The sequence below is a fragment of the Aedes albopictus genome, chromosome 2 (assembly GCF_035046485.1).
Source record: "Aedes albopictus strain Foshan chromosome 2, AalbF5, whole genome shotgun sequence".
Taxonomy (NCBI): Eukaryota; Metazoa; Arthropoda; class Insecta; order Diptera; family Culicidae; genus Aedes; species Aedes albopictus.
This window is the reverse complement of record NC_085137.1, coordinates 420,188,711-420,212,089: the sequence shown is the minus strand read 5'-3', so window position 1 is coordinate 420,212,089 and position 23,379 is coordinate 420,188,711. Positions and strand designations below refer to the sequence as shown.

General features: G+C 37.4%; 1 protein-coding gene across 1 annotated transcript in view; it reads left to right on the top strand.

Moving 5' to 3' along the window:
• Positions 1–3,076: 3,076 nt before the first annotated feature.
• Positions 3,077–23,379, top strand: part of LOC109417794 (protein GDAP2 homolog) — a gene marked incomplete in the record, with an annotated part of 284,578 nt that continues 264,275 nt past the window's right edge. The window contains 1 exon segment of the mRNA XM_062853548.1: positions 3,077–3,165. Within this exon segment, the coding sequence (XP_062709532.1) occupies positions 3,092–3,165 (74 nt within the window).

The following is a 23,379-nucleotide window of genomic DNA, read 5'->3' as shown; positions in this document are numbered from 1 at the left end:
AAAGATAATATAAGACGCCCTTCCCCCCCCCCTCCAAAAATAAAAACCTGTTATCTTTTTAACACGATTAGGAATGGGAGCGCAAAAATAATGTAAATATCAGTATGGAAGTTTTTCTTCTCAGGGCGCTTCATATCGAAAAAGTCAAAGAAGTGATATTCTTATATATTGAAGAGTGGAAGAAAAATTCTGGATTCCCCATTCCATAAAAAAGCGCTTTTTCACACCTCAAGCTTGGAATATTTGCAAGGGCAGTTTGTTTTAAATTCGTGAGTGCGCAAACATATAAAAACCCACATAGGAGATTTCCATATATTTGGGTGAGCGTAAAAACAATTGAATATCACAGTAATTTTAACTTGGGCTGATACAAATTTAACTTTGACTCTTACTCCCCCCCCCCCTCAGCCCCCATCAAAAATTATTGGCTGGATTTTGCATTTTGAGGGGGCAGATGAAGAATATTTATCAAAATATCGGGCTCTGGTGAAAATTCTTTAACAAATCCGATGACTTTTTAATACTTTTTCAGATTAAATGTTTTATCATTTTTATCCCCCCCTCTCGACCAGTCAAAGAGTGGTGGGACAAAAAGTGAAATAAATATTTGTAACGGCCTTATATGAGGGCGTAAAAAAAACTTGGAAATAACCAAGCGATACAGATATAATTAGGAGACGAAAGCGTACATTCCAATAAATATAATTAATGAAACGTCTATAGGCGCAAGAAATTAGAATATTTACAAACTCAATTTTGTAAGGGCGTAAAACATCTAAAATCACATAGGTGATTTTTGACCGAGCGTATGAAAAAAATCTAATATTTATCACAAAAGAGATTCTTCGTACAAGCATGTGAGAGCAAAACAAATAGAAATCTTTTTCATCTTACATATAAGAAGGCGCCCAGCTCGTCCAAAGGAGTTAATCCTTTTCCATTGCTCAAGTTCCATATAGTTGGCGCCCTTTTGCCTTTTACTGAAAATACGAAAATCCGCTCCCTTACCGCCTTTTCTGTGCTCGGGCCTGAAGGGCGCCAAAATCTCGAAAAAATCAACAAGGCGATTTTTATATGCAGTAGGGCGGACATATTTCCTAATATCTCTGATTAACTATTTTCTTACATGTATGGAAGCACAAACAATTATAGTTAAAAAATAGGTTGTTTTGTTTTTATTTGTGAGGGCGCTCATATTGGGAGTTATTTTTTATTGTTTGACCTCAAGAGCTGGTTACCCAGTGAGTAACTTGGAGTAACCACGATGGCACCACTGCTGTACAAGTGTTAAGCATGTCCGTCAGGCGATTACATGCCATTTATTTTTGAACGAAAATATGCGATTGGAAAGCAATAATATCATGGTCAGAGACGAATGCCTTAGAGGTACAGTCTCTCTAATAAAAGAAATATATTATGGAACGAGCTCACCATTAGAAAATAAACCTTTATCGTGATATGCCATCACCTATGTTATTATTGTATTCACGTTTCTTTTTCTTCTGCTTCTACATTCTTTACTTCTTTATTATTTGTTTACCGCTTCGGAAATATAATTTCAAATTTATATACATTTATTTTCATATACAAAAATCAATGTAAAACATATTTTCAAAACTTTACACAATGAATCAGTACCAGTTTCACCAGAACATAATTCCGCCAATAGTGATTCAATAGTCATTCTTAAAAATTGCTGATAAAAGGCTGATTTCTTCACCATCACTTTATTCGTAAGCCCATGTAGATAAACCTATTTGAAAACTTAAGCAGAAGTGAAGAAATGGGGCTTGAAATAATTAGCACAGAATCTTAAATAACCAGTTGCTGTGTCTAATCAATTTATCGGGCAGCTTGGAAAAAAAATCAAAGGCTGTCCAAAATTGCCTTTGTAGAATGGTGTGTTAACCCTATTGGTAATATCAATAACTGTCCAAAACTACATAATCTAAAAAAGGTGGGCCTCAAACTTTATCACCTTTAGAAAAAAGTTTGAAAACTCCTGGACCATCTTCAAATCATACTTTCATTCTCTCTTTTTTAAGCCCTTAGGGGAGACTGGGGAGACTTGATCCCTTTTTCTTAATTTGCCTATAACTTCAAGAAAAACACAAAACTTGATCCGTTTTTCGTACAGAATGGAAGTTACACATCTATTGCAAGTTTATACACAACAGAAGGACTTTAAACTATTGTTAAAGTTTTCAAAACTGTGTTTTTATGGAGACATGTCTTATGATGTATTTTTCAAAAATGGGCTACAATTGATCCCCTTTTGAGCACATGATTAATTTAAAGGGAAAATATCCCCAGAAGCTTCCTATTCATTTTCATTTCAAGTTTTCTTGTATTTTTGATGAATATGATGAATTTGAATTGAAAAGATTTCCTTAAATTGTTAAGGTTATGCTGTATTTTGAAAATGGGGAGACTTGATCCCTCTTTTCATGGTGTGTAATAAAATAATAATTATCTGACACGTTTTATCATTGAATATACTAGAATTCCGAGAAAATAGAGGCTTCCAAATAGATTTTTATTTTTCACATGTATAATGTGTGTGTAATCCTCGAGGGATCAAGTCTCCCCATGTCACTGTTGTATATGCCAAGGTGTATTAATTGAAATATTTATATAACAGCCTTATTTGAATAAATACGTTTGATAGTACTTTATTTACACTATGTGCTGTAAAATTTTTACACGATTTGGTTCAATTTTTACGAAGTTATTGAGATTTTTCGGAATCGCCTAAAAAATTTCTGAAGGACTGAAAACAAACCATCAGCCATTAAAAAATAATGCAATGCACAATCAAAATCAATTGTATCCAAAACATTGTCGTCTGTCAAGATGTAGTTTTGGAAAAAAAATATGCTAGAAGAAAACTGTTTTTGATTCCGAGAAAATATGGGGGGAACAAGTCTCCCCAGGGATCAAGTCTCCTCAGTCTCCCCTACTGAAGCAAAATATCTTGTACTACAATGTTTTGGTTCATCTTTCTCAACAAATGAAATTCTTCCTTCGCAGATCTGTCTAAGCTGAATTGGCATCTAACGACTCTCTTAATTGGCCACTCAATTACGAAGCAATGCCCCTATTAACCCTCAAATACAACACCCCTTTCAACGAGAAAAATGCTGCCTACAGTGGCATCCACTACCAGTAAGTAGCGATTGTCTGAATTCCTCCCTCCTTGCAAGCATGTGATTGGCCTGGAAAATTAGTTTGTAACATGCACAAAGAAACTCCCACCACCTGGACGCTGCCTCAGGTGAACAATCAATATTTCATAGTGCAGCCAATCGAACCTGCTTGCTGGGCTTTTACCGATTAGCCTGCCTGTACCATGGCAGTCGGCGACACAAAGTCACGAAAACTGACGACCGACTGCCGGTACATTACGCTGTACCACCGCCTAATTAGTATCACCGTCGACAATTCCGCGTTGACGATCAGCAAAGTCCAAGTTCTACCACAGAGAACAGACATCCTAACTAGAACAATGTTGAAACATTTAGACTAGTCTATAGCAAGCCTAGTGGAAAGTAAACGACGTCCATGATCTAGAAAACCCGTGTTGAAGAAAAAATTGATATTGAATTGTGAAAAAAAAAGACATCTTTGTGCTCCATTGGGAATCCGACCTACGACTTTGACTTCTCTAGGCGAACGCCTTTAACCTCTAGGCTACAGAGTCGCAAAATTCCAGTACGTGAAATAATATTCACACCTTACAATTTAACTTGTCCACCGAACACGCGTTCTGTTGTGTATTTAATAGATGTGAAACATAAAACATTTGTTTGGATAAGTTTCTCATTTACCAAATTAATGTAACCCGAAAAAGTGGCAAATTTTTAGCGCATTTTTTATATTATACGCGGATGTCTGCTCTCTGTGGCTTTACTCAACCACCCATTTCCATAGGCAAATGCACCAATACGACTCGGCTTTATCTGAATCATCCAATACCAAATGCAGCAGAATGCACTTGCACTTAGAATAGCAGTAAAACTGTCACCACGAGGGGAGACGGAGAAGCCACAACTGCCAGCACCGATAATAAGCCCAATGAAATTTGTCACTCGCTTTCCTTTGTGCACCCATTTCGTTGAGGAGCGAACTTTGTAGTAGTGATAGACACTTTAAATATTTCATAGTGACTACACGTTCCACTTCTAGATATTGCAATGCACTTTGTAATTGAATGAAATATAAAGACTAGCATTTTGTATATTCCGGGATTATAAATAGGTCATGCTGAGGGTGACGGGTTCAGTTTTCGGTCGGCCCAGGATAAAAACAGGTTTTTGACCCCATTCTCGGCACCACAGGTAAACAAAATTGTGCGTTACCTAAATTCACAACGAAACGACCGTTTTCGTCCACGTCTCCCATCTGAATCAGATACCCTATTGCGTGAACTTGTTGTTAACAGTGATTGTTGTGAAGATTTTCTGCCGGAAAGTTGATTTTAAACGAGTTTACTGCACCTACAGGGGATAGACAAAATGATCGGGACAGGCAAAATTTTTATTTTTCAAAAAATGTTCAACTAGCTGTAACTCAGTTCAACTAGTTGTGTATCAATGGTTAAAATTTGGAAAAGATTGGCCTATTCCGTACGAAGTTATAAAGAATATAGAAAATGGTATACTTATCCGATAGCCAACTTTGAGCTGTTATATCTCCGGATTCAATGAACCGAATGCAATGGAATTTTGATCATATATGACTTATAGAATGAGCTCTGGAAAACGTTTGACACAACTTGAAATTATTAACAAGAGAAAAAGTTATAGCAATTTCATTAATTTTATGATTTTTTAGAAAATTGGTCTATTTTTAATATGCATCCCATTTCTTTTCCAATTTATTGCCGGTTATGTTGTTATTTTCCATCAAAACATACAGGGGATGGCCAAAATGTTTGGGATAGGCAACTTTTTTTTTCTCTCACAAAAAAGTTCAACATGCTATAACTTTTCATAGAGTACAGACTTAAATTAACTTTTTTTCTCCCACAAAAAAATCAACATGCTGTAACTTTTCATAGAGTGCATCAAAAAATCTCAAATTTTGACTGTTTATCAACCTGTTATATGTGCATCATTGGTACAAATTTGGGCTCGATTGAATAGTTTTTCACGAAGTTATAACCGTTCGGGTAAACACTATTTTTATACAACTCATTTTTGAGCTGTCATATCTCGGAAACCAGTGAACCGAATTGAGTAAATTCTTCAACGTTTATCAACAATATATTGATACTTAATACAACGTTATAAAATGTAATATTTTTTCACGGCGAATTAAGTTATATCGGGTTGAAATTTTTACCCATATAGAGTAAAATAAGTCAAATTTACAATACCACACAAAAATTACTAAATGTGTTCTGCCTTTAAGCTAAATTGGCTCTAATATATTTGATTAAAGATTACTTGAGAACAGAAGTGGAAAATCTTTGGACATCAACACTAAAATTTATTGAAATTGACGTAAAAAAAATCATTTTTTTGAGAAAAATCCAAAAAGTGTCTATTAATGATAACTTTTTTCAACGTTCAAAAAGTATCTATGTTTCAATTGTTTGTGAAGCATTTGTATATTGTTAGTGTACGTTCAAAATTTCATTCAATTCGGTTCACTGGTTTCCGAGATATAACAGCTCAAAAATGAGTTGTCTAAAAAAAGTGTTTTACCCGAACGGTTCTAACTTTGCGAAAGATTAATTAATCGAGCCCAAATTTGTACCAATGATGCACATAAAATAGGTTGACAAACATGTACTATGTTTGATTTATTACTTAAAGGATTCCTGAAGAAATTTTACAAGCAAAGGGTTTTTTGGAAGGACTAATTATGAAATGCCTAGATAATTTCTCTAAGAAATCAATGACGAATACCCCAAAGAATTCCGCATTCTTTATAAAAAGATACGGACACGTTTAGTACTTCCAGTGAGCTATTCGCTCTTTGAAGGAAGCACGACACTAGACAATGGACTAGCATGCAACGCCCAGTGGCACAGCCGAAAACTTTTCCTGACAGCTGCGGCGGGAATCGAACCCGCGCTCCTAGCACGATGCGACTAAATGCTTGGTGACATTAGCCTCACGACCATGAAGCCACACTTCTTTGTTGCAAATTAAAAAAAAAAAACAATCTTCAAAAGAATTCCTATATATTTCCTTGCAGGAATTTCTGTAGTAGACCTTGGGTGAATTTCTGTAAGACCCCCTGAGGAAATATGTGCAGGATTTCTTTGGGGATGAATGCGTTCATCTTTGTAGGGTTATCTGAGGGAAAACTTTGAGAATGAACGAAGCGTAACTTGAAAAAAATCCTTAGAGAAAAGATTAAATCTTTACTGGAATTTTTGAAAGGTTGTTGAACGAATTGTGAAAGAGGACTTGAAAACATTGCCTAAGGAATCTTTGGATGATTTCCAAGAGCAATTATTACAGGAATTTTCGAGGAAATCCCTGAAGGTAAGACTAAAGAAATGCTTGAACAAATTCTTAACAAATCCTTGACAGGACTTCAAGAAAAATCGTATGAGGCAGTGCAAAAAAACCCTTGTAGAAGTGTCTAAAAAAAATTTTGAAGGAATTCCTAAAGTATTCCTCTGAAAAAAGGAGTAGCTCCAAAGGAATCGTTTGTGGAAATCTTTAAGAAACTCTTTATGGAATTCTTGGGATTACATAACACAGATGAAATTTCTCCAGAAATGAAGGAGAAGTTTCCTAAGGAATCGATATAGCAACTTTCGAAGGAAATCTTGGAAGAATTTGTAAAGAAGTCCTTGAAGTATTTCCCAGATGAATCTTTAAGGAAAAAAATGCTTGATGAAATCGTTAGAAACATTCCTTAGAAGTTTCGTAAATCCGTCTGCAACTTTTTACTGATTTTTTTTTGACAAATCGTTTGAAAAAATCTCTGGTAATTACTTTCGGAATAACCTCAACACTTTTATGGAAACTTCTATGCCAATCCCTACGGGAATCGATTGGGTAATTCATTCGGCATTTTTTTGCTAATTCATGCGGCGATTTTTTTGTGCGTTACCTGAAAACATTTTTCGAATATCTTTTGGCGGAGTTTTTTCGACAAATTCTTGGGAAATGCTTTGTTTGGATTTGATCCGAAAATTCCTATAAAATTAGTCTTGGGGTTTTCTTTGCGAATGTTTTTGAAAAATATTTTGGCACTTCCTTCGAAATCTGGTTCGATAACTCTTTTGGAAATTTCTCGACAATAATATTCGAATTTGAATTAGGTTATTATTTTTGAAAATATCTTTGACATCACTTTTTGAAATTCTTTGGGCAATTGCTTTGGAAATTCATCACCGGATTTCAGCAATTTCTTCGAAAGTTTCACCAGCAGTCCCTTTGCAAATATACCTGACAATTATTTTTGTAATTCTTTCAATAGTTCAACATCGAAATTCATTCAATAGGTACTTTGAAAATTTATTAATCAATTCGTTTGTAAATTTAAGTGGCAACTTTTAAAAGCTTCATTGGTAATTCCTCAAAAAAATCCTTTGGTAATTCCTCTGTAAATTTCTTCTGATAATTCTTTTCCGTCTGTTATTACTTTTAAAGTTCAATGAGATACATTTTTTCAAATTAAAAAAATCCAAGAATTCACAACGGAACGACCGAGAAAAATTTCAAGAGAATTACATAAAGAATTTCCAAAAAATTAAGATAAGATCATATGATTACCAGAAGAGATCTCAAACAATTTCCTTAAAATGTATGAAGAAATTCCAATAAAACTTCTTGGGGGAATTTCTGTGAGAATTGAAAGAAGTCTTATATTTATTAATTTGAGTTTCTAAAGTATTCATTGGAGGAATTTATGAATCCTAGAATAGGCTTATTAGAGGAAAATTAAAAAAACAAATCTAGCAAAAACAATCAATGCATTCTCTGGAGGAGTTCCTATAGAATTCCTTGGATGAATTTGTGTAAGAATCTCCGGAAAACTCTTACAGGAGTAATAAAAAAATATATGAAGAAATCCTTGCATGAAAGGATCCCAACAGATTTCTAGTACAAAATTATTTGTAAAATACCTGGAAAAAAACAGTTTAAGAATGAATGAATGAAATCAATGAAGAAATTCTAAGAGAATACTTGAATAAAATCTGAATGAATATTAGGAAACATCGCAAGAGAATTTATTGGATAAACTACTAAAGAAATCTCTGAAAAAAAATCGTGAATGAAGTTTGGGAACAATTTCTAAAGGCTTTTTTGAAGAAATTCTTTTAGAATTTTGAATAACCTTAGAAAAATTCCTAAATCGATTCCTGGAAAAATCCCAAAAGAAAACTTTGGTAGAATGTTCGGAGATGTTATTAAAAAAATTAAGCTAGGAATGCTTTATCCGATCGATGAAACCTCCGTAGGAGTTTCTAACAAGATCCTTGAAGAAATTCTGACAGAATCTTGCGATAATTTCCAAGAGATTTTTTTTGAACAAGTATTTAAGAAATCCTTAGAAAAATACCCGTATGAATTCTTGAAGCGATTCCTGGAAAAATTTCGAAGGATATCCTCTATAAAATTTTAGCCTTGCATTAATCACTTAACGGATGCTTCTAGGCATTCTTAAAGAATTCCTATAGAAAGTGGCAAAACAGTCTTAGCAGGATTTTTTTCAGAAACTTCTGGAGAAATTATTTGTTTTGGTAAGATAGGGTATCTGTTCCTTTACTATTTATGCATATACGCTCCCATTTTCATCCCACTCAAAACATAGGAATGAAGCGCTTTTTGTTCTGTTTCTTATTTTTGTTTATTTGTTAGAAGTTAGCACGGATTATATCAAAGATAACGTAATAAGTCTGGAGAAATCAATCATAAATTCTGGAGAAATTCTTGACTGAGATGCTTGATGGAAACTTAGAATAATCTTTTAAAATTTCATGGAAGAACTTCGAAGGAGTCTTATCAAAAATCGGAATAGAATTTTCTTGAAAAGTGCACAGAGGAATACTAGCAAAAGTTCCCGAAGGAACTCTCGAAAAAACAATATTGAAAAATTCGTTAGAGGTTCAGAAGAATTTTTCGAAAGAATTCCTACAGAAGTCGATCTAAAAATTTAGTTTATTTAACCGTTATGTGTCCGACAAACTTTTTGCTTTTTTCTACACCGTGTATTTTAAATGGGTGCTGGGTACCCGGGTACCCTGTCGGCCACATAAGGGTTAATTTAATTTAACTTATTTAATTTCTCCTGTAGGAATCCTTGGAGATTTTGTTTAATTATTATCCAATTGATTCTTTGGAAATTTCTTGGAGAAATTCTAGGATGAATCTCTTAGTAAAACCTTTGAGAAACTTCTTGAAGAATCCCTGCAGATTTTTTTTTTTTGAAAAAGGAATCTTTGGTGGAATTTCTGAAGTAATCATCGGCAATAATTCTTAAGAAATCTTAAAATGGACGCGAAGATAAGTTATGAATGCTTGAGGAAATTCCAAGTTAAATTAAAGGAGAAATATCTGAAAGAGTTATTTGAGGGAATAATTGAGAAATATCTAAGGAATCTATGGAGAAATACTTGACTTTCGTGGACAATCGCCAAAGGAATATTTAGAGGATTCCCTGAAAAAAAGGAAGAATGTTTCAAGAAATTCTAGCAGGGCTTCTCTTCCTCTGATGGAATCCCGATGTAATTTCATGGAAGAATATCTGGTTCTAAATGATTGGAAATTTTTTTGTAGTATTTTTTTCTAGATTTTTTCAAAAATTCTTTAGATGATCTTCTAGATGAATCCTCAGAGATATATTTGATAGATTCCTGAGCCAATATTCCGAGAAATACTCGATGAAGCCTTTGCAAGAATCTTTTGAATTACTTTGTTGTAGTTTTGAAAACATCCCTGAATGTCTGAGGTGAACCAGCCAAGGGCTGAAAGCCTTATTAATAAAGCTGATAATAATAATAACATCCCCAAGTAAAGCAATCCTTTAAATGGTTTATAATAGTTATTTATGTGACGAGTTGCAAAAAGTTGATTTTTTCTGCACGAGTCGTACATTTATCCAACGAGGCTTGCCGAGTTGGATAAATACGAAGAGTGCTGAAAAAGTCGAGTTTTGCAACGAGTTCCATACAAAATTTTATGCAATGATTTTTTCATAATGCAACTCATTTGAGTTGCATAATGTTCATAATGCAACTCAAATGAGTTGCATTATGAACATTATGCAACTATTTTTCATTATGCAACTCATTTCAGTTGCATTATGAACCGGTACGGAAAAGTTGGCCATTATAATACTGGAATGAGTAGTATAAAATAGAAATTATGACACTGAATTGCATAAAGGATTATTATTTATTCCTAAATAAATTTTTAATAGTTATTTATGAAACGAGTTGCAGAATGATGATTTTTACAGCACGAGTCTTGCCGAGTTGGATAAATATGACGAGTGCTTTAAAAATCAAGTTTTGTAACGAGTTGCATACAACAATTTTTGCAATGACAAAAAAATCACTAGAATATGATCATTTTCATCAGTACCATCGTGATTCAATGGGAACGACCACGTGCTCCATCATACGAGACACGAAATTTGGATCAAGCAAGCCGTGCTATAACCGTCACAAATTTGCCAGTTCTTACCGTGGAAACTTTGGTTGTTCATCAAGCAATTGCATTGTGATTCATAATGCAACTGACATGAGTTGCATTGTGAACCATAATGCAATTGTTTGGTATAGTGCAGAAAAGTAGGCCGTTTCGTTACTGAAACGGTTAGTATAAACATAGAAATTATAGTGTCGAGTTGCAAAAAATATTTTCGGCATAATTCTTATAACAAAATCTTGCGCTCCCGAAAAAAATCATAAAGGAATACAGAAAATAAGATGAGATAGATAATGTTCAACCTTCCGTTGGCCATCACTGTCAACATCACTATAATGCTGAGTACAAAAAGCGAGATTTTTTCAACGTTTTGTACAAAATACAAAAGTCATCATTCGACAGTTAAATATTTTAAAGATTTATCATTGTAAAATATGTGCATATTATGTAATTTTCATGGGGACCTATCAATTTGCTTCCACACCGGGCCCTCAGAATCCTAGCTACGCCACTGATTGGGCCACTTTGTAATTGCATCAAAATATATTTAAGAATAGTTTTATAGGAGGTTTCAAACTGAAACGTTTCAATGAGCCATTTTACGAAATGACAACAATGTTGATGATGATATTGATTTTCACGGGTTATTGGACGCTACCTCCTGTCAAAATTCATTCATAAAATCGGCTTGTAATATGGACTATTATTCAATCAATCGCGGAACGTTATCAGTGCCAACGCCCGAGCAGAGGAGAATATCAAATTAATAAATACGAAATAACCTAACCTGTTTTTATATCTTGGTTTGTTATCATTATCTTATCAAGGCATTACTTCTCCAGAACATCTTTTGTTGGGCAATCTTATTTTGTTATGAGCACGGTATTGGTATACATTCATTAAGTAACATTTAAAAAATATGTTTTGTTGTAAAACAAACTTAGTTATTATTGAACTATAAAGTGAGCATAAATATTTAATCATCAATACCACAACGATAACAAGTTTTGAAATCAAAACTTCATCATTTGATTTAAGTTGTTTTCAGCATTGCGTGATGGGGAGCTTATGCATAATCTCTCATCTGCAGTGTGTGGATTTTTATCTCGAACCAGTGAATGGTCCATACTCAGCAAGTGATACATTCGCGAATGTAACATTTCGTGAACCGACATGCTCTAGAACGCTCCTCGAAATGCTGTTCATTCTCTTGTCCGGTTAGGGTTACCATATTGTTCACACATGAAAAGAGTACATTCAAGAATTCTGATAAAACAGTACAAAAGAGTACAGTCATCGTGTAAATATTGATCTTTTTTTTTCGATTAATTTGACACTCTTGAAATTTTTGATGTTTAAATTATGTTAACCATACTTGACACCTAAAGGTAGGTAAATTTTCTAACGAAGTGAAAAACTAAAGTTATGTCTACTTAATACATCACTGGATAGTTATTACAGCAGTTCCAATCTCACATTTTTTCAGTATTCATGCCAACTATTAACCAATCCCAATACTTGTGTGTTAATAATTTGTTTTCAAATTCCTTTCGTTAAGAATGAGCGAGAACTGTAATTTCGTGCAATAGGTTTCGTATTAAGACTTTTTTTTATCTTTTTTGTGAAACGAACCTAGTGTAATGGTTAAAACACGTGACGCTTTCGCCGAGGACCTAGGATCGAATCTCAATCCCAAAAAACTCGCAAAATATGAGTTCTCTCTTCGAAAGGGCTAAAATCTCGTTTACAGATTACAAACTTCTTTAAAGAACTCAATGGAAAATGTAACTCACTGCTTCGTTCAAGACAGTTTAAAAAATTGAGCCTGCTTTCAAAAGCTAACATATTACACAAACAAAATACTTTCGTTTTTATTTACTCTTCCGATTATTGCACGTCAAAGTGAAGCTATTTTTGCAAAGCAAATTAATAAACGACAATTTTAACAACATTTTTCAGCAAGTAGCAAATCATAATCTGAATAATTTGGTGTGACTTCGATGGAAGAAAGGGAAAATAAAGATGACCAATCGTTAATTTGTAGCACACTGATTTTTTTACTACTTGTAAGGTTTTTTTTTATTGATATGTATATTTTATCAGAAAATTTCAAAAAAAAATTCAAAGGAGAGTAATTTTTCAAAAAAAGAGTACAATTGGGCCCATTTTACCAAAAAGAATAGTACGCCGAATTTTTTGCTGTAAAAGAGTACATGTACTCTTAAAAGAGAACGTCTGGTATTCCTATGCCCGGTTCGATACGAGAGCGCAATCAAGAGAGAAGATGCTCGATGACGCTAATGAAAGCGATGCATTCGGTAAGAATATTTTTTTGTCATAATTCTGTTTTATTGGGACTGCAGGTTGTCAACGTCATGAATACAGCTAAATTAAATAGATGTAGTTCACGTTTTTAAAGCGAAAACGCATTAAATACTGATAATAATAACGATTATTCACAGTTGTCCCAAGCCAACTGCGAGATCATCGGTAAGTGTTACACTTAGCGATGCCCGCTCATCGCCGCAGCTTGTCTATATCGGGGTATCTTCTTTGTGTTCCTTTGTGAACCATGCGACTCGACGAGAGAACATACACCGCTTGGTAATTGAAACAGAACCAACAGAAGGGAAGAAAAACTGTCGAGTGGTTCACTGATCACTTTTTCGTCCAAACACTGCTCATCTGTTCACCTTCCTCTTCTCTCTGGCCTTACATCCTACCTGATAGCATACCAGCTTCTCAGCTTAATGTTTTAGTGTTATAGATAGTAGAGTAAACATTGATCAGCGGAGTTGAGCGACCTGTATCCAAAAGAACATGATTTCACGATTCCAACAACGCCAACAAGCTATTTTAAAAGATGTTTTCGATCTGTTGGTGAAATTCCAGGAGGAACTGATTGAAAGGTTTATTAGAAAAATACCATAAACTTCAGACTAGTCTTCTGGGGAAATTCAAAAAATTGGGTCGTTTATGGTGTAGAGAGGGGGCACTCTATCTCCCTCGTGGCATTTACACGGACAGAAAAGCGTTCACATTGAAACTAAAATAACGATTGTTGAATATAAACATTGAATTTTTTTTGAAAATATGTGAATTCTTATAGTTTCAAACAGATTTGCTAATTTAAAATCCATATGAAATTATGTTTGATTTAAAAATCCAGTGTTTTGTGGCGACTCTTGTGGAAACTAACATATTTCAACTTTGTTTCTAAGTCAATTCAACTGAGCAATCCCTCGGCATCGAATAGGATTGTAAAAACCACAATATTAACATAAAATCAACAGAGTATTTTGATGCAAAAGTTTTACTGATAAATCCCTTGGTCACTTCTGTCAAACCAAGCAGAATGTTTTGTTTTAAAAAGCATTTACAACTTTTCTAATGCTGGAAAATGGATAGCTTTCAAATTATGCAAAGCTGTTGTACATGAAAAGCATAATTGAAAATTAATTTGAATTAGTGCGGCATGCGTTAGACAAGGTAAGACCTTTGTGAAAAGTTGTAAATTTGATTAATCAGGAGATTTCCTGATTTTTCTGTGAGAACATTTTTTTTCTCTTTTTTAATATAACTAATAACAACCCAGAGAAAAAAACAAGCATGTTGTTTTCTAATAAATGTATTACTGAAAGTAAAAGAAAACTATTTTTGAAAGTACCATAATATCGTAGATATCAAGCTTGACATCCTCGTCAAAAGCCTGAAACTATTGTTATTTCAGTCAGATTTCCGATTGAGGAACAATAATACAGGATTGTTAAAACAATCATACAGGATTGTAAAAACAATCATACATTATCATTGTGGCCAAAACAATGTCAAATTCCTTTTGAATTTACGTCGAATATGGTTATTTTTACCGTAGATTTTTCTGCGTGTACCATACCTTAGTTTAAACATAATGTACACTATTATATTTCAGGTATATTTCAGGTATATTATTTTGTTTTTAAATTATTATCAATAACATCGAAAGTTCCAAATTTGTTATTGAAATATTTTTATATTCAGTATTATTAAGTTGTTATTGAAACCACCAAACATGTTATCAAATTAGTCTTCCAGGAACATTTTTTTGTTATGATTTTTGTTATTTTGCCGCTTATGACAGACAAGTTTATGACATAATATATTATGTTAATAACATGAAAATAACTGATTCCATTGCTCAGTTATTTTGCCAAAATAACGCATTTTGTTATGGAGTGGTTATTTCCTACTGCTCGGGCGGGTTGCAACGGATAAAAAATTCTGCTCAAATATCTCAAGCAGTGCTGCAAATTAGGGGAAAGTGGGGTAATATGCCATTTTTCAAACTTTCATCGTTTTCAATGATAATTAGCCTCATTTGTCAGGCTTTCGAAGTGGTATCAGCAACTAGACAATTTGCTCGATACTTCAGCAAAAATATTCACTAAACTATTACATTTTCATCGATTTTTAGCGATTTTAAAAACTGGTTCGTAAAACGGAAGTGATGCAAAAAGGCCATCTGCCATGGGGTAAGATGCCACTTAATGAAAACATTCAAAAATTACGTCCATCAATTTTCGGGCATTTCCAACTCCCTTTCCCCCCTCAGTCACGCTTTTTCGTATACTCAATAAATTGAGTGTTACCCCCTTCCCCGCAAAGCCATGGTCGTAATGTTTGAATGACCCCTAACATGGATAGCGTGAAGATCAACAACCATGTGCCTCCATGTGTGTCTCAATCTCGTTGGAAACACTTGGCTGGTAATAAAATCACCAGAAAACCTTAATTGCTAGCACGAAAAACCGTAATTTGCCAATTTTCATTGGGAAATCATAAGATTTTTCGTGGGTTTGACGGCCTAGCTTCTAAAAGAATGTTTGATGCAAACATATCTTGACACCATTCACCTATAGTAATGATTAAGTCCCATTCAGGAATGATTGAATGAGTTGGGCAATTTTACCCCATCTTGGCATTTTGGGCTTTGTTCCCCTACCAAAAACAAACGCTTTAGTCACTGACCAAAGTTTGCCCGTAGAGCTTTCGCAACTTGGCTATGTGCTTTTGAAAAGCTCTGCACGTGCAGCTACGAAGTGATAGTGGTGAAGGGTTGCGCAGCAGTATACGCTGCGCTGGTATGCGCGAATGTTTACAACATAGCTTAGCTTGCTAAAGCTACCTCAGCAGCTGATTTTGTGGCTTCGGCTGAGTCGCGTGCGATTCGAAGGCGCAGCGCAAAGTGGAACAAACACAAACTCGCGAAACCGATACCTACACGCTGCTGCCCGCTATATAGAATCACACCGCGCTGGCTGAGTCACCTTTTGCCAATCGCCGTTTTGTTGCACCACAACCGATCGTCATTTTCCGTGGGTGTGTGGGTGTTTTGAATAGTTGTACTCCTGAACGCGTACGCTTTATCCACCGCATTTGAATACCTATACCTACGATTGTCGAACACCTCCAAATCGATTCGTGCTGCACAGACTCCAAGAATACCTAATCGAACACCGCGAGTAGGCAGGCTTGTTCATCGGCGTTGCGCTTGGTTTCCCCACAAGCCCACACAAAGCTTCCGGGCGTTCGCTGTCGTAGTGTGATGGAATCGGGTGGGCAGCCGACTTAGACAGACGTGCGGTAGTCGTCGTCGATTCGTCCGGTTAGTTTAACTTTGACGTCGACGGTTCGCGGTTCGAACAGAAGTGCAATCGTGCGAATCTTTCTACGTTCGTTGTTTCGGCATCCAGATAGGCGTGTTTCCATTCTTTTAGGTAGCATTTTGCGTCATCGTTATTGTTCGCTACCGGATGACGAGTGTTTCGTACTAGCAATTGCATACAACAACGGTCGTCGGTAGATCATAGGTCGACGTGCTCGGAGGTGTCGTGTGTGATTAACCGTCCGTGTCCAACCGGTCGTCATCATCGTCGCCGTCGGTTCTGTGCAGTGCATTCTGTTTCCGGAAGTATTTTTGGACTAAACCATTTCGGCTTACTCTGAAGCCGGTGGCAACCGCTGAGGGATATAAGTCAACATAGCTGACGTAAACGTAATTAACTCCATCCAAGGGTTCAGCAATTATTAATGTGATAAGTGCCGCCTTCAACGGCGATGGTTGTTGTGTGGTTTCCTCCTAGAGAGTTTTGTTTAGGAAAGCCCAGTGGATCCGTTTATAGTGTCGACACAGTCCATCTCTCTTCACATTGGCAGCCAGCCGGCAGTCCCAACCCAGTAGGTACCGTTCGCTCCCCGAGTCCAGAGCCAGACAGTGAACTCTTGACGAAGACGACGGACGGCACGCGATGCAATCGCAGAATATCAATTTACCCCGCCCACCTACCAGTCATCACAGTGCACGGAGAATCGGTTTCAGTTCCTCACGATTCAACGGTGGTGCATTAATAATGAAGCGAAAACAGCGAATGATTAACCATTCTTACCGTGAATAACGGCAGCAGGAGCGAAAAAAAATACGATAACGACTGTGGTTGGGAGCAAAACTGCGGTCTCATCTGGTGAAGCTTATTTGCGGTAGAATCTGGCCATGTTTTTTTTGTTGATATTATTTTATTGGGAATGGCATGGAGAAAATGCAATTTTTACGCTATGAACTTCAGATGACATTATAGCACAGTCACACCTCGATATAACGTAACTCGATATAACGTAACTTTTTTTTGGTTCCAACTTTTTACTATTTAAATAATTAGCGTGATTTATAGAATATTCTATATTCTGATAGTGACCAATATGTCCAAGAAATCACAAAATGCATTCTAGAGTTTTTGTTTTGCAAAATCATGAAGACTGATATGTCTCAAGGCATAGTTCTGAAACATCTAAAAAACTGGCTTCTTCCCTGGGAGCACTAGGTTTACGGAGTACCTCGGGTAGTGGGCAATATGACCATGACCACGCGTGTAACTCAAAGGAGTACCGCTGTCCGATCACTTTTGCACATTTTGAACGCCTTGTCACGCCCAGACCTGTGAACGAAAACATTTTGTACTTCGTTTACGAAAAATTTAGCATGTTGGTAGTTCCGTGTCAAAAATTGCGCTCAATCCATCAAACCAAACCATAGTTAAAGCACCTCAAACTTGACCATTTTGTATGAAAATCGGCATTTGTCCGATCAGTTACGCACCATAGTGTACAAACACCATTCCATTTTTATTTGTATATAGATTTGGTTTAGTTTACATTAACATCCGTACATTGAGAGACAATATTTTTCATTCGTATGATAAGACAAATTAGCCAATGATGTCCTAAAACTTCAAATACCGTCAGTGGGGGTGTCATTGGGCCAAAATTGCATAGTCCATTCCTTTGTAGGTCGTTACAACAATATTTCAGCTCTTAATCTAAATTCTGTAGACACGTTCATATTATTATTATCTAGGATTGTGTAAAATATAAATGCTTCAACTTTATTTTTCACAATGATATAGCTTAATTGAAATTGGCCTAATTTCACCCCTTTCTAGGGGGTGACATTGGGCCAAACATTAAAATTCGAATAAAACAAATAGATGCTTGCGCACAACCTATCAGCATCTAGTCACTTTAAATTAACGTCACAGACAAACAAACGTGAAAGTTTGATCACATTCACTGCAGTGGTGGGAAGCATCATGCGCTTGACGTGTTTTTTGGTTCGCATCAAACACAATCTTTGCTCACGCGCTTGCGAACCCAAAAAGAGAGAGCGGTTCACGATTTCCCGGATCGACGAACCAACACAAAACAAATGTCGAACGAGCAGAACCGCAGTTGGTTCGCCAGAAGGATCACAATGTGCGAACACTTGGTTTGTTGCCATTTTTTGTACACCTAAAAGTAATTAATAGGGTTTTTTTATTTACACAGCAAAGGTTTGCGATGTGATGACATTTTTTGTAGCGCGTAAGCTCACGTTGGCGATCAATTTCCACCACTGATTCACTGTAAACGATCAATGTTTCAATACATAAACCCGCTATCTCTTAAATATAATCCCAACTAGTATTCTCAAAATACGAAAGTATTATTTCTTTATCATCTACGTAGAAACTGATATGCATGCATTTAAATTTTGCATGAATCTAGCATTAATTTACAAAATATTACACCGTTTTATGCATAAAATAATATGAATACTGCCACTGGTTTTAATTCACATTTGTAGGGTTCTTGTACTGATTGCATTGTTTTTATATGCCCCAAAGTCACCCCCAAAATGAATAATTTGAACTACAGCTCAAATTAATAAAATTTTCATACAAAATAGCATACAAAACCAAGAAAACTCAAGCTACTTTTCAAAATAACTGCTCAAAACACCTGGAAAACAGCAATTTTTCACATGTCCGGTGTTCAGCTGTTTTTACAAGACATTTTAAAACAACGATTTTGTATAGTACGCTCAACAATAAAATTCACATCACTTTTTCTTAATGGAAAATCAATTAAATGTGACTTTTTTCTGCACCGGATGGTCAACGCAAGCTATATTTACCATATTCTATCCTTACTTGATGCTTGATGGGCTACAACTCGTAGCGGTGAGTCTACGCCGAATGAAGTATCCGCCTCCACTGGCCTGGGTCCTGGGCCAATCGCCTCCAGTCGCCCTGAACGTTTAGAGTCCTTAGGTCCTCCTCAACTGCAAAAAGCCAACGTGTGCGCGGCCTTCCACGAAGCCGACGACCCCTTCCTGGTTCTCTGCTGAATATAATTTTAGCTTGTCGTACCTCCGGCATACGAGCTACGTGTCCAGCCCACCGCAGCCTGCCGTGTTGTATTCGCTTCACAATACCCATCTCTTTATATACCTGGTACAATTCGTAGTTCATGCGACGCCGCCAGATGCCGTCCTCCAGTTTACCGCCGAGTATTGTTCGCAGCACTTTACGTTCGAAGACTCCAAAGGCTCTCCGATCAACTTCTTTCAACGTCCACGTTTCATGACCGTATAAAGCGACCGGGAGAATCAGAGACTTGTACAACGCGAGTTTTGTCTTCGTTTGCAGCCTGCGGGACCTCAGCTGGTTTCGCAGACCGAAAAAGGCCCGATTTGCAGCCGCAATCCGTCTTTTCACCTCGCGGGTAACATCATTATCGCACGTCACTAGAGTACCAAGATTCCAGTTCTCTTGCTGCTGTCGTCGAGTACAGACGAAAGCAAATGTGCGCATTGCGGTTCGGTTTTGCTGTGCCTCTAGCCTCTGCTGCTTAGGCAAACGTAGTTATTGTTACGCGCGCTTTGTTCCCCGGTCAATAACTTTGGCTTCATTGGGTTTCGGTGCTTTGAGTGTCGGCGAGATGAGCAAAGTTGTGAATACCGCACAGTTTCGGTTTCCCCCCGGCAGCCCCGACCGTCTTGGGAGGAAATTGCCACGTTTATTAAATAGTTGGATACCGATCCCATGTTAATGGAAACCGTTTACAAAACGGCAAGTGACCGTTCCCTGTTCGTGAAATTCACGAGCCTGGAAGGATTGAGGGAATCTCTGAAAAAGAATTTGGAGCCGCGGAGATTTGCCTATGCAAATGGAGAATCCGTGGTGGTGCGCATGTGCATCGCAGGTACCAATGTGCACTACGTCCGAGTTTTCGACCTGCCACCAGAACTGGGAGACGATAATTTGGTGCAAGTTCTCGCAGCGTATGGAGAAGTGGAACGTGTGGTCAGGGAAAAATTCCCCGCTAATTTAGGTTTAGATCACTTGTACACGGGAGTACGCGGCGTATATATCGATGTGAAGAAGGAGATTCCACCGGCGATCACTTTCCTGAATATGAAAGCAAGGATCTTCTACAGCGGACTAAAGGATACATGCTTTTTATGCCAAGCAGTGGGACACCGGCGAGATACTTGTCCTCAAAGAGTGAACAGGAACAAGCAGGAAAAACGGCAGCAGCAGGTCCCAAGTCTCAGCTCGTACGCTGAGGTAGTATCAGGAAAGGAAGTTGAAAAAGAAACAGTTGTGGATGATATTATTGAAATTGTGGGAGAAGAATATGTAGAAGAAGAATATGTAGAAGAAGAAGATGAAGCGGTAGTAGCTGAGAACACAATGGACTCAGGAGGAGATGAACTGGCGGAAAGAGCTGTTAGTAAATCCGCAGCCGAATTAGACAAGGAGATTCGACGGAAGAAAGGTATCGAAGAGCTGGAAAAAGTTGCCAAGGTGATCCAGGAGGCAATTGCGAACCCGCAGGCATTTCAGCGTCGTGCCCAATATGCGGCATCCCGGTCAAGTTCTGGTTCCGGCTCAGCTCCCAAGAAAAAATGTGCTCGCAAGACGAATTATTAGTGTTTTTTTTTTCAATTGTATTTAGAATAACAAATTGTTACTTTTGATTCTCGGCTCGGTAGAGTTTTTCATTAAACAAGTGAGCCTTTAAATAAACGAAATAGAAAAAAAATAGAGTACCAAGATAAACAAATTCATCCACAACTTCAAACTTTTCCCCACCTAGCACCACTTCGTCACAACTACCACGGCCGGACCGACGTTGAACACCAGCAATCATGTACTTAGTCTTTGTGGCGTTAATCGTAAGTCCAATACTCACTGTCACTCTTAAAAGGTACGAACGCCTCTTCCACGGCCCGACGGTCGATTCCGCACGCTATGTCTGAACCAGCAGATTATTAACATCGAATGTACAGCAGGTTTCTTTCCACATAATTTATTTATTTATTTATTTATTTATTTACATAAAGTCAACAGGTAATACAAATCACCCCAATGACACTTAACTAACATTTACAGACTGCCGTGGTACCTTACATAATTCACGTTTAAAACTACACTTATTTGCCTTGCGTGAAACATTAAAATCAAAAACAAAATAACATTTATTAAACACACGGGACATGCTACGAATCGGTTCGTGTTGACCGTAATTAGTCCTAGCTGAAGAAAGACGTAAAAATGAGTGTGTTCGAAGATTCCGGCGTCGTGCGTTGATGTTCAGCATGCTCAAGAGTGATGGGCAGTCAATATTGCCCTGCAGGAGGTCTCCGACAAAACATGCTTGAGCAACATTTCGCCTTGCAGCGAGAGATTCCAAATGTATAAGTAGGCAACGGCTCTCATAACTTGGTAGGTCGTGCTGATTCCTCCACCTGAGGTGGCGTAAGGCAAAACGAATAAACTTTCGCTGGATACGCTCAATTCGTTGTACGCTGTTAATATCAGAATTCATGCTGTATTATCAAATGCAGAAACTTTTAAAATATTTCATCGGGGAAACTTTGAGTTTTTCATCTTTTCAGCTGTTTTTCATACAAATTTGAATGAAATTCCCAGAGTTCGCTTTGGTGGCTCGAAGCAGATCGGGTCGTTTTTATGTTATGTACGTCGCGTCCGCAGTGAAAAATATTGGAAAGAGCAGCCCAGCTAGTTCGCTTTGGTGGCTCGAAGCAGATCGGGTCGTTTTTATGTTAGGGAACGTCCATAAATTACGTCACGCTTTGAGGGGGGAGGGGGGGTTCAGAAAAGTGTGACAACCCATACAAAAATTTTAGAGGTCCCATACAAAAAGTGTGACATAGGGGGGAGGGGGGGTTGAAAATGGTCGATTTTTGCGTGACGTAATTTATGGACGCTCCCTATGTACGTCGCGTCCGTAGTGAAAAATATTGAAAAGCGCGCCAAGCCAGTTCGCTTTGGTGGCTCGAAACAGATCGGGTCGTTTTCATGTTAAGTACGTCGCGTCCGCAGTGAGAAATGTTCAAAAGAGCAGCCCAGCTAGTTCGATTTGGTGGCTGGAAGCAGATCGGGTCGGTTTCAGTCGAGTTCTGTTCATTCCTGTGTGGATTGAACTAAAGACTTCTACTTCATATTGGGGTGGAGACGCGCGATAAGTTTTTTTTTTAATTTTCTTTTTGGATTTTTTAAGTGAGGAAAAATGATCAAGAGGGGTTCCGATGGCGCGCTTCGCTCGTTGGGCAGATGACAGGCTGCTGCTGCTGTTCAATCGGATCGTGTTCTTTTTCAGTTAAGTGTGCGTTCATTTAGCGTGATAGAAGAAGGAAGAAATCAGTTCCGATGGCGCGCTTCGCTCGTAGGTGCAGATGCCAGGCTGCTGCTGCTCAGTCAGTTGATTTGAGTTTTGCTTACGGAGTTGTGCTTCGTCCGACGGCAAGAAATCCAGACAACTAACGATGGAGAGATGAATGAAGACAAATAAATGGGTGAGCTCGTTTCATACTACTTTTTACTGTGGATATGTATTTCAAAAGTTCACTGTCGGTTGTGGTAAATATTTAGCGATCACTTGCCGCGAGTGTTCGATTGTCTGCTTCCCGCGTGAAGTGAACAATGGCGAGATTGTGTGCTTGTTCGGACACGTCGCTAGTGGTAAATATTGAGCGATCACTTGACGTTAGTGATCTTTTGTTTGCCTCCCGCGTGAAGCGAACATTGGCGAGATTGTGTGCTTGTTCGGACACGTCGGTTGTGGTAAACACTGAGCGATCACTCCCCGCGAGTGTTCGATTGTCTGCTTCCCGCGTGAAGCGAACAATGACGAGACTGTGTGCTTGTTCGGACACGTCGGTTGTGGTAAATATTGAGCGATCACTTGACGCGAGTGATCTATTGTTTACTTCCCGCGTAAAACGAACAATGGCGAGATCGGGTGCTTGTTCGGACACGTCGGTTGTGGTAAATATTGAGCGATCACATGACGTGAGTGATCTATTGTTTGCTTCCCGCGTGAAGCGAACAATGGCGAGACTGTGTGCTTATTCGCACACGTCGGTTGTGGTAAATATTGA